At 36.8% G+C, this 12,206-nt stretch overlaps 1 protein-coding gene across 2 annotated transcripts in view; it reads left to right on the top strand.

The window, feature by feature from the left end:
* LOC114742852 (protein CTR9 homolog) overlaps positions 1-12,206 on the top strand; it is an 18,721-nt gene extending 6,515 nt beyond the window's left edge. The window contains exons 10-24 of one of the 2 annotated variants that reach the window (XM_028931068.1): positions 1,541-1,641; positions 2,565-2,657; positions 4,157-4,225; positions 4,342-4,434; positions 4,516-4,779; positions 7,961-8,041; positions 8,125-8,283; positions 8,509-8,604; positions 9,041-9,142; positions 9,229-9,336; positions 9,437-9,661; positions 10,156-10,422; positions 10,524-10,595; positions 11,221-11,529; positions 11,827-12,206. In XM_028931068.1, coding sequence (XP_028786901.1) covers positions 1,541-1,641; positions 2,565-2,657; positions 4,157-4,225; positions 4,342-4,434; positions 4,516-4,779; positions 7,961-8,041; positions 8,125-8,283; positions 8,509-8,604; positions 9,041-9,142; positions 9,229-9,336; positions 9,437-9,661; positions 10,156-10,422; positions 10,524-10,595; positions 11,221-11,529; positions 11,827-12,015 — 2,228 coding nt within the window. In that variant the 3' untranslated portion in view covers positions 12,016-12,206. The remainder of the gene's footprint in view (positions 1-1,540; positions 1,642-2,564; positions 2,658-4,156; positions 4,226-4,341; positions 4,435-4,515; positions 4,780-7,960; positions 8,042-8,124; positions 8,284-8,508; positions 8,605-9,040; positions 9,143-9,228; positions 9,337-9,436; positions 9,662-10,155; positions 10,423-10,523; positions 10,596-11,220; positions 11,530-11,826) is intronic. The other variant, XM_028931069.1, reaches the window with a different exon arrangement.

Here is a 12,206-nt window from a genome sequence, read left to right as displayed (position 1 = left end):
CGTGCAATGTGGTGAGTTTGGAATTGGAAGGGACAATTGTGATGGGAGGTGTCCAGGTTGGGGCAAGTATAATGATACGAAAATGGTGTTTTGTGGATTGTCAGGGGGCTTAAAACACTATTGTTATGTTATCATTTGTGGACAAGATATCTTTCTATGTAGTTTCAGGGAATAGCATGGTTCTTCTTGTTTTTGGGCTTGACCAGGACTTGAAGATGGGCTTATGGGTCAAACTCTTTGAAAATTCTAGACTGTCTCACATGTTGGTTTTGTGCAATGTGGATTCTGTGCTGCACAACAATTCAAAAGAGCGGCTGCAACGCTCTACGAGTCCAGAACCATATATGGACTTGGAGGTTACTTGGCCTAATAGTCCAAGACATCGTCATATTTAGTGGAGAAAGTCCTAGGTTGTTATCAAAATATGTTAATATTAATAGAACTGAAAACTTTACCTTTTTTACAATAGCGAAAGGAGGGGATGTGGTCTCTCCCTTGGTCTCTGGAAAGGAGACAGAAGAGAAGAAAATGACCTTTGCACAAGTTCTTTTTGGGGGCTTAGCATCTTTTGATAGTTAATCCAATATCTAGTAAGAAAGGTCAAGTCTGCTGAACGAAGCAAGGAAACATTATTGTTTTCAGAATTTTGTGTTATCCTCGTGCCTTTGTATTGATCCTTGAGGACAAAGATCAATTTTCAAGGGAGAGTAATTTGGTATGGGAATCTAGGAAGTAAAGCTGTTTAGGGAATTTTAATCAGGGGTAATTAGGATATTCGACCACAAACTCTATGCTATAAGAAGGGGTGTGGCATGTGTTAACAGTGGGAAATTGAATTAGTGTTATGGTTTATTGGATCTTTGAGATTTTTGCCATGGATCACAAAATTTATCATTTCTAATGTAGTGAATCCAGTGATTGTCTTGCATGATGTGACTAGGCCGTTTACTAGAATCTTGATTACTTTTAGGTGGCCTGATGTTATTAGTTATGTCTTATGTTCTTTTCATGATATGTATTCTTAATAGCATCTCAAATATACTTTCATAGGGTGATAGAATCTCTTTTTACTGGCAAGGCAAAAGATTCAAGCAAAAGGGAAGTTGCTTTTTAGTAACCAGGATGTTGACCATACTATTTTGGAGAAAGAGCAGAAAGCTAGTATTATTTAGGATGTTTCAGACCTACATGTAGTCAAAAGGGTATTTTGGGTACTGTGTGCATCACTTTTGATTTATACTGGGCCGTTGGTTTATCTGAGGGAGGCAAGAATCATTTTGTAAACTTGAGTTTGGTGAGGAGAGTGCTGGCCTCTCAAATCCTAGGTTAGGGGTGGAGGAAGAGAGTTGTTCTTCATCATTTATCTTTATGTTTTAGAGAGCTTCCTTACTGTTGTGACTTCTTTCCCTTCTTGAGGGAGATTATTGTTATTTAATAGGGTTTCATGTTGTTTTTCAACTGTTTTATCTTGGTCCATATCATCGGGTGATTTATGTTCCTCTCCTAACTTTTTGTCCTAATTTCTTTTACTTCGTTGCAGGGTTGGGACAAGTGCAACTAAAATTGGGAGATTTTAGAAGTGCGCTTTCAAATTTTGAAAAGGTTTTGGAGGTGTACCCGGATAATTGTGAGACATTAAAAGTAAGTGCTCAGATTTCTGAATTCTTGGTGTAATTTTAAGTGGAAGATAGGAAAATAAATGTTTATTTTGTGCATGACTTGCAAGGTTAGATTACAGCAAATGACAATCCGTAAAGTCATTAAGTGTCCAACTAGTCTGGTCATCACCTGCCATGTGGTCACTGGAAATTTTGTGGTGATGAGGTCATGTAAAACCTTTGTGCATGCAAATACTAAACTTTTAATTGGAATTTCTGTTTGCTGAAAATGATCTGTAAAACTCTGCAATCGGTGAATCTTTCACCCATGATTTGTACATTAGGGTACTGATGGTTTAGCAAAAGAGATTGATGATTATACTGTAATTTGTTATGTCTCAAGCAAAATCTGTCAGAAGTACAAGCTTCCCCCTCCCTCTCAAGAAAGTTTATTCAATTGGATAGAGAAAAGTACATAAAAAGGGGGCACAAAATCCTCTAGTATCAAAAGATAAAAGACAATGGAAAATTACAGGGTATGTAACTTAGACGAGCTTTCCAAGTTCTTTGCAAATCCAAGGGACACTGCCTAGAAAGCGCATTCACTTAGCCCCACAATGAAGCCATAAAGGCAATCTATTTCCGAAGAAAATGGGAAGGAAGACACTTCTGGTTAAAGATGCACATTCTGCTATAACCAAATGCCCCACCCTGTCCCCCTCAGAAATTTTCCCTTATTGCTGCTAAGAAATTACTGTCATTTTTTTAACTTAACTATTACGTCACATTTCTTATTGAGCAGGACCTTTTGTCTAATAATTTATACAAAAATTTGGTTGTTGATAAAATGTAATGGCATCATGTAATCCTTATAGTTGACTCTGCCTATTGGGATAAGGCTAATTCTTCTTGTTGTCAAACTATTATGTCACATTTCTTATTTTCGTAATTTCTCTTTTCTTACAGTCAGTGGGGCATATATATGTTCAGCTTGGTCAGGCCGATAAGGGCCAGGAATTTTTGAGGAAAGCTACAAAAATAGATCCACGTGATGCTCAGGTGAAAATCTATGGTGTTAACATTTTTTTTTAATTTTTAATTTTTAATACAACTTTCCTTGCAAAGATTTAATTTAAAATTCCTGTTGATCTTCCACCTTCTGTCACATGCATGGCCTTCTTGAAGCGCTGCCTTTGTGCTAAAGGATGTCTTGAAGGTTTCTACTTGTCATGCCATTTGCTTGACCACATGAGGATATAGAATTAATAATCTATTATTTTAACTTCTATTTTAACCTTCTCCTTTCCGTCATTAACTATTAAGTGACCTTATGACCTTTAATTGAATATAATCACAACAGCATAGTTGCCCAAAAGTGTCCTATCTTCTAAATCTAGCAATATTTGGCACATGGTCTGATGAAGTTACTAGTGTTGATGCACATTCTTGTCCTAATCATGTCTTCGTGTCATAAAGTTTTTAGAAAATTTGCAAAATCATCCTTGGAACATTTTATTAATAATTGAAGGTTCCGAAATGAAATTAAATGTGGTGTGTTATTAGAGTTCTCTTCATGACAACACACACACACTAATTGGGGAACAATCAAGGTAAATACAACAACAACAACAAAGCTTTATCCTACTAGGTGGGGTCGGCTACATGGATCGCACGACGTCATGGAGCCCTATCCAAAGCCGAATCTTTGGATATATTGTTAATTGAAAGATCTCGCTCAATGACATCATTAAGTGTTGTCTTGGGCCTTTCTCTACTCTTTTTTAAAGGACTCTATACTGTTTGATCAATTCTTCTCATTGGTGCGTTCCAAGGCTTTCTTTGCACGTGACCAAATCATTTCAATCGGTTTTCTATTGTTTTCTCCTCAATGAGCAGTTAGCTGCCTAGCATGAGTAGCCTGGCTTGCTCATGCGGTGCCTTGGAAATAAAGTAACTAGGGAATGAATGTACTGATCTTTACGGTGAACTTTACTATTATAATCTATAGGCCACTTAGCTAAATGAAATCTTGAGTATTGACTGTTGTGTGAGTCTCGACCAATGTGTAACTGCCGTTGAAAGGCTATAAGGCTATAAGCAACGGCATTCTCATGCTGACAGGATTCAAGCTTGCTTGTGTGTATGCGCTTGTTGTAAGTAGATGTGAAGGTGCCTAAGGAACTGCCCTAACCCAAACCTGTATTCTACCACATACAAACAAATGTGGGAAAGGGAGAAATACTACGCAAGAATTGAAGGACAACTGGAAATAATCCGTTTAAAAAGTATTATAAGAAATACAATGTTGCTACAAATAGTCATGTCTTTGTCCACTCTTAAAGCTGAAAGGGCTTTTGCATGAGGGGCCATGTCCATAGTTATTGTTAGCACCAGTGTGTAGCGCCAAATTCCATGAGATTCATTGCACTGATTCTTTGACATCCCTGAGACCAAAGTTTATACGACAAGAATTTGCTATTCTCTAACTCTTGGCTTCTCTCTCTCTAAAATTTTCTAGCTCTTGGTTTAATTTTGTATTTTCTTTAAACTGTATTCAGGCATTTCTGGAACTGGGAGAATTATTGATTTCGTCTGACACAGGAGCTGCTCTGGATGCTTTCAAAACTGTAAGAGGCTAAAATCTTTTGTGGTCTGCAAATGTTATCTTCATATTTGATGAAGGACTTTGTTGTTGAAGTCTCAATATATTTATTATAATTGGGATTTTGAAAATCCGTTACAGGCACGTACACTTTTTAAGAAGGGAGGTCAAGAAGTACCAATTGAATTACTCAATAATATTGGCGTCCTTCAGTTTGAAAGGGGGGATTTTCAGGTTTGTTCTTCTCTTGGAAGTCCGACATTCTATTGTTATGATCCTGTTTAAAAAATCCCTTTCATCTCTATATTATTTCAGCTTGCTCAACAAACTTTTGAAGAGGCTCTAGGTGATGGAATATGGCTCTCTTTCATTAATGATGAAAAGAAGTCATTTGTTGATGCTGCTGCATCCATTCTGCAATTCAAGGAGATGCAATTATTTCATGACCTTGAAAGTAACGGTCACCATGTGGAAGTACCATGGGACAAAGTCACAGTACTCTTTAACCTGGCCAGATTACTTGAGTTGCTGAACAAATCTGGAGCTGCAAGTATACTGTATCGCCTGATCTTGTTTAAGGTATATTTGTATTCATTACAGCAAAAATTTGTTTGTCAACATGCATATATCTATGTGGTTCAGTAAAGACCTGCTGCAAGCGTATTGAATGCTAAATACTACATTAAAAAAATTTAAGTGTTCCAAATGCCATCTGATGGTGTGTTTGAAATGTCAGATTGCTTCGGGCAAAATATGTACTGTGATGCTAGTTGTTAATGTTCTGACCTCTTCTGTCACTGCCTGGAATTGATTGTTTGTGCCTCTCTTGACAACCACAACTTCAACCTGTATTTCATTTATTATTTGTCAAGAGATTATAATAAGACTATTCACAGGCCTTTATTTTTAGTTTAAGCTTTTGAGTCAAGTTATTAGAGCTTTTATAATCAGTTGTAGATTATAATTGATTTTACATGGTTAGAGTTGATTATAATTGATGGAAAATAGTCATGGAGAATTTTCTGTAATTATTAGTTGTCAATACATTGTCTCGTATCTTCACTATAAATAAGAAGCTTGTGCGGATAGGTATTCACTGTCAACAATTACCATTCTCCTCTTGCTCTATTTCTCTTCTTTCTTTCTAGAAACTTTGAATTCTGACGTCAAGCTACTGTACGCATAGCTTCTTATCCTGTCTCTCGTGAGAGGACTAAACACATTGAAATTAATTTTCATTTTGAAGATTGGCTGAGTAATTGAAAAATTTATTTGTAATCTGAATTGGTACATTTGCAGCTAGGGTTTAGTCAGTGCTTTGGAAAATCGCAGTGAATTTCAAATCTATCTTTAGCAAACTAAAATAAAATTCTGGTGTATCTAAACTGAATAGATAAAACCAAAAGCAAAAAACAAATGAGTGAATGACATCTAATTAAAATTAAAAATAAATCAAGATTACAGCTTAGCTAGTTTGCTTTAATTGGGCTGGGCCATTGCACGCATATTCTTCAAGACTCCCCCTTAAGCTAGAGATTCGATATTGATAATTCCCCGCTTACTCCTTTGGGCTTCAAACTTTGCTCTTGCCAATGTCTTGATCAATAGGCCAGGGATGTATGGGATTTTTAAAAGTTCCAGTGGTAGCCATATTATCACAAAAGACTTGCATTGGCACTTAAACATTTATTTCCAACGCCTTGAGCGACCTGTTCAGCCATATTCCCTCACATATTTCATGGCTCTTGAAATTTTGCTTCTGCACTACTATGTGATACTGAGCTTGGGGCTTCTAATGTTTTTTTTTAATGCCCCAGCATCCTAAATGCTCCTTTCCTTTTCTTTTGATCATTAAATTCTATATAAAATGAGTGATATTTTGACATCTTACCGTGATAAATGGTGCAGACAAGAGTGTTCATGGATGGGACGAGACTGAGGCAACCCCGTCTTGATTCCGTCCTGGTGAATGGGGACGGGATTTTTGTCCCATGTCCCTTCCTGTCCCGAAGACCGGGACATCCCGCCCTTTTTTTTTTTTCCTTTTTTTGAGTGAAAATTAAAAAAAAAAAACTTGATTTTGCTCTCCAATTTGCAATCACTCATGTTCACCCTTAGTCTTTACACAACAAAATCTCAAAATAAGATAATATTCTAATCATAAAAGAGCACAATATTCTCATTGCATCATAATTCTGCGTATGTGATTTCAAAATATAATCTCCATTTCAAGACATAATCAAAGCCAAAGAATAAAATGGTGATATTTTATTCAAGAATTATTAAGCCATTAACATTTGATATACTAAGTCAGAGAAGTATGGAGCGTGTCTTGTTTTGGGGACATCCAATTCTTCTCTGGTAAGTTCTTCTTTGGAGTTTGTTTGTAAATTTTATACAGAAAATAAATAATTAAAACCTGCTTGCATTTATGTGTTGATTTTTAGAATGCAATTCTTCTTCTCTAATATTATGAGTGATCAAGATATGTGCACATCATATGAATTTCGAAAAGGGTTTATATTCACCGTGAATATGAAAAAATTTACAATAGAGATTTGAGAAATTCATAAGTTAAAGTGATTAAAGAAGTATAATATTATAAATAAACACACACAGTATATGTAAATGCCCAAGGTATAAAACATTAGAAATAATAGATTTGGGGTTTCTTTTTGATAATATAATATTATAAATGTGTTTAGAAATAAACTAATGAAATTTAATAAATGTATATATCTCAGATGGGACTAGGACACCTTGTCTCGCGTCTCGTCTTGTCCCAATGTGGATTTTGTCCCGTCCCAAACTTGATATGATTGGGACAAGGACGGGACACTATTGAACACCCCTAGGTGCAGTTTTGAACTTTCTTACAATTTTCCAAAGAAATGCTCTAAAAATGTATGGTTTTGATATCAAAATGTCAATCGTTTAATATAGAATCTAATGATCAAAGAAACGTCTGGGAGATTGGGGCAGTACAAAGGGCATTAGAGGGAGACACATTAGAGGCCCCCAGCCCATGTAATGCCATTAACTGTTTGTGCTTCTTCAAGTTGCCAAGTTATTGCAAACAAAGGTACAATAACATGTAGATGACCTCCTGTTTGTTAGTGACTAAACCTACCCAGTTAACATCGAAGCATACTGCAACTCATTTGTGTCCCCCTTTTAAAATAGTGACTCTTAATACAACATGTTTTATCCTACTAGATGTGATTAGTTACATAGATTGCATGGCATTATTGTGCTTTATTAATAACCAAATGTTTGGATAGATTGTTAAACAAAAGTTCTTGTTCAATAATTTCATTGAATATTCTCTTTGGTCTTCCTCTACCCCTTTTCAGAGAACTCAATATTGTCTTATCTGCTCTCCCCATTGGTGCCTCTAATAGTCTTCTTTGTACATGTCCAAATTAATGCAAACGATTTTCTACTGTTGTCTCTTTAATAGGTGCCATGCCTACTCTTATTCTTATATGATCATTCTGAATCTTCTTTTTTTTCTTGTATGGTTACACATCCATCTCAACATCATCTCTACTAGCCCAACTTTATTCTCTTATTGTCTTTTTAAAGCCCAGCATTCATTGCCATACAGCATTGTTGCATAAAACTTCCCTTTTAAGTTTATTAGCTACATTCCTATCACAGATAACTCCCATAGCCTTTCTTAAACAATTTGTTCTTTACGTACTGCATAAAATTTTCTCTCTTGCTGATTTCTTATTTATTTATTTTTCTCTCTCCCCAGTATCCAGACTATATTGATGCCTATTTGAGGCTAGCTGCTATCGCGAAGGCTCGGAATAACATCCTCCTAAGCATTGAATTGGTGACTGCTATCCCCATGGTCTTATCAGTCTTCCCTTTTTTAAGTTATATAACCTTTTTTGTGTCAATCACCTCGCTCTGTAGGTTAATGATGCCTTGAAGGTCAATGAAAAATGTCCAAATGCTTTGTCTATGCTTGGTGAGTTGGAGTTAAGAAATGATGATTGGGTGAAGGCAAAAGAAACCCTTCGGGCAGCTAGTGATGCAACTGATGGAAAAGACTCCTATGCTACTCTTTCCCTGGTATGTCTATTATTTCATGTGCAATGTGCTTCATGATTTCTTTATTCCAAATTCCTGCAAACTGTGTTTCTTCATCATTAGGTTATGCTATTAATGGTTGAAACTGAATTACAATTGCTAGGACTAAAATATGGTTATACATGTGGCTGCTTTAGATGTTGCTTTTCCCACTGTAGAATCGAATAGCTTTTGTTCTTAATTGTGTTACTTGTTTGATGTGAATAGGGAAACTGGAACTACTTTGCAGCAGTTCGCAATGAGAAGAGAAATCCAAAGCTGGAAGCTACTCATTTGGAAAAGGCCAAGGAACTTTATACCAGAGTATGACTCTTTCATCTTTCTAACTGACCCTTTAAGAGCTATTCTCTGCAATGCCTGAGGTCATGGTTTTCTCAACTTTTGTTCTCTAGGGTGATATCTGATTCCTTTGATATTTGTATTTCGTCTACTTAATGTACGTTAAATTGAAAACAAATAGGGGGAAAGAATATGAAGTGTTGTATTTTTCCTTCAACTAGAGGATTTTCTAGTTGCCTCTACATGTATTTAGTAGTTACCCTACAGCATGAGGAAGAGTATGTAAAACATACTTGTTTGAGAGAAAAATCGGAAAAGAATATGGAATCTCAATTAGATTGGGTGTCTTTTCTGGAGTCAAACCTACTCATTCATGTACTTTCATTACTGTGTATTAACACTGTCCTGACAACGATCGTTTTGTTAATTTTTTTCCCTGATTTAAAAAAAAAAATTGTAGGTTTTAATACAGCATTCTGCTAATTTGTATGCTGCCAATGGTGCTGGGGTAGTCTTAGCAGAAAAAGGTCACTTTGACGTTTCAAAGGATATCTTCACACAGGTCCTTTGATATGTTACTAATCTTTGGGCCATGAATATATAAACTTTGAAGTTTCAACTGCTAATTATTTCCTTAAATTTTTGTAGGTTCAAGAAGCTGCAAGTGGGAGTGTTTTTGTGCAGATGCCTGATGTGTGGATAAACTTGGCCCATGTGTATTTTGCTCAGGGCAATTTTGCCTTGGCGGTGAAAATGGTTAGCGACTCAGCATGTCCTCTATTCACTCTATTCTTTTGTATCTCCTGAAGTCCTTTTACTGTGGAAATTATATGCTAATTACCCTTGGTTCATGCAGTACCAGAACTGCTTGCGGAAGTTCTATCATAACACAGATTCACAAATACTTCTATACCTAGCTCGTACCCATTATGAAGCTGAACAGTGGCAAGACTGTATAAAAACTCTATTGAGAGCTATCCATTTGGCACCCTCAAATTATACACTAAGATTTGATGCTGGTGTTGCGATGCAAAAGTTTTCAGCATCAACGCTACAAAAGGCTAAGAGGACTGCAGATGAGGTTTTTTTCTTAGATCCCTTGAATATTTTGGTGAAAGCTGATCATGTAGCATTCGGTTCTCCAACCTCAATTGTGGCAGTGTTCTTTAAAGGCAAAAAAAAGAAAAAAAAATGTAGTCAGCTGTGTCTTAAGTATCAGCTCAATTGCGCTATGTCAGTTATTATTTCTGTTCAAGTCATTATCTATGGTCTAGTATTGAGGGATTTTGAGAGGGCATTGATTTAAAGATTTCTATCTTATTGTGTTATGCCTAGTATTTTAGAAATATGTTCTTCTTGATTGAGATTTGAGAGAGTTTGTGCATTAGCATCTTAATCTGTTGCATTATTTTGGTGTGGTTTCCAGCTTATTTCTGAGGCTAGGCTTCATGGGTTGTTAATTTGATTTATTCCTCTAAGTTCCTTGTACCTTTGTTGGCAGATCACGCTGAAGTAGAATCTACTTTGGTCACTTGATGTTCTGCTCTCTATTTGACATGTGTTTCTTACTGTTAGGTGCGAGCAACTGTTGCAGAGCTGCAAAATGCGGTCCGTATATTTAGTCAGTTGTCTGCGGCTTCCAACCTGCACATTCATGGGTTTGATGAGAAGAAAATAGAAACTCATGTTGGTTACTGCAACCACTTACTTTCAGCTGCAAAAGTTCACCTTGAAGCAGCTGAGCGTGAGGAGCAGCAGATGCGACAGAGACAAGAACTTGCTCGTCAGGTTGCGTTGGCTGAGGAAGCCCGGCGAAAGGCTGAAGAACAAAGGAAATATCAGGTTTTCTTTTCATGATTGCTTAGCACCTGCTGCATGCTTACTAGTTGATATCTAAATGTTCAAATTGTAGATGACTTTTGCTGACTTTTGTTTGTAAACAGCTGGAAAGGAGAAAGCAAGAGGATGAACTAAAACGAGTACAGCAACAAGAGGAACATTTTAAGCGTGTAAAGGTAAGAATCCAAGCTGAATAGTCTTCTTTTTGTTTTGCATTTGGCTTAGATTCTTGGTATCTTAGCGAGGTTGTCTTGAACAATGCAGAATAAGAGATGGTTTGGCATTATATGATTGTCTTCATGGAACATGTTGGGAAAAATACTCCACTGAGCGACATTTTGGAATTATAATTTTCTGGGTAACAGCACAAGGACATTTAGGACTAGATCTTGTGTGGTGGCTAAAAGGTTCCGCTTGCTGCATAAGGCGTTTATCTAGTTTCTAGGGATCCCTTAGTATTAACAAAATCTTTCCCGACAACAGTGCATTCTGCACCTGAAAGGTAGATTATATATAAATACAACTTGATAAAGAGAACAAATGATTCTGTAAAGCGCGTTATCTGACATTTGTAATGCAACAAGTTAATGTTGCTGACTGAGTAACCAATTCAAATAAGCTTATGTTCCTGTATGTCACATTACATGTCTAATATATTAACATAGGTATGGTTGCCAAATGCATCCATTTCCCTTCATGGGGGATTGGAATGGCTTTTGTGAATGTTGTTTGCTCAAATAGAGATCGTGGTTATGCTGCAAAATGTTCTTTAAAAGCTTTGAGTTTCTCTCTGCATTTCAGGAGCAATGGAAGAGCAGCACACATTCTTCAAAACGGAGAGAAAGGTCTGATGATGAGGATGGTGGTCCTAATGAGAAGCGGAGAAGAAAGGGTGGAAAGAGGAGAAAGAAGGATAAGCATTCAAAGTCACACTATGACACAGAGGAAATAGGTGAAATGATTGATGAACAGGAAAATGAATTCGAAGACGCTGACATAAACTACAGAGAGCCTGATGCTCAGATAAATGATGATGATGGTGCTGAGGAGAATGCCCAGGGTCTTCTTGCGGCAGCTGGGCTTGAAGACTCTGATGTAGATGATAGGACGGTAATGAATCGTTGAAACTATCTACATTTACTGCTCATTTTTATCCTCAGGTTTTGTGCATCTCAATTTTTCCTTTTCTAAACCATAAGAGATACGTGGCTTTAGAATCAGGAGTAGCTCCATTTGGATATGATCTTATTATCAACGTCTAACAATGGGTTGATTCTAAATAAACCTTGTGTCTGGAGAATGGATGCCTGATAGGTGTCCATTACTCTTATTTTGTCTACCACTGACCTGAATTTGTTGTTCACTTTTCTCCTGACTGAAGTACTGCCTACTCCTTTTTGTTTGAAGGCTGCACCTTCAACTATTAGTCGACGGAGGCAAGCTTTATCAGATTCTGATGATGATGATGAGCCATTACAGAGACATTCCAGTCCCATAGGAGAAAATTCTGCTTATCTGCAGGACAGTGATGGAGAAGTCAAGGATAGGGGCAGGACCAATGAAGATTTTGCCAGTGATGATGAGAAGGAGAATTGAGTTTCCATCTGCAGGGTTGATATGTTTACAGTCTTGGTCCATCGAGTCATGTGGAGATTTTCTGGGGTTCTGAAAATCGTCTACACAAATATGCGATGCATCCCATTTTCTGGTATATATACTTTGAAAGGTTTTATTTTTGTGTAAATCAACTTTATCAATCAATATCAGTTCCCTTTTCAGTTCATCAA

This window comes from Neltuma alba, unplaced genomic scaffold, assembly GCF_004799145.2.
Source record: "Neltuma alba isolate B1F8T4 unplaced genomic scaffold, ASM479914v2 tig00003893_pilon, whole genome shotgun sequence".
NCBI lineage: Eukaryota > Viridiplantae > Streptophyta > Magnoliopsida > Fabales > Fabaceae > Neltuma > Neltuma alba.
The sequence above is the reverse complement of the archived record's forward strand: the minus strand, read 5'-3'. Positions and strand labels throughout refer to the sequence as shown.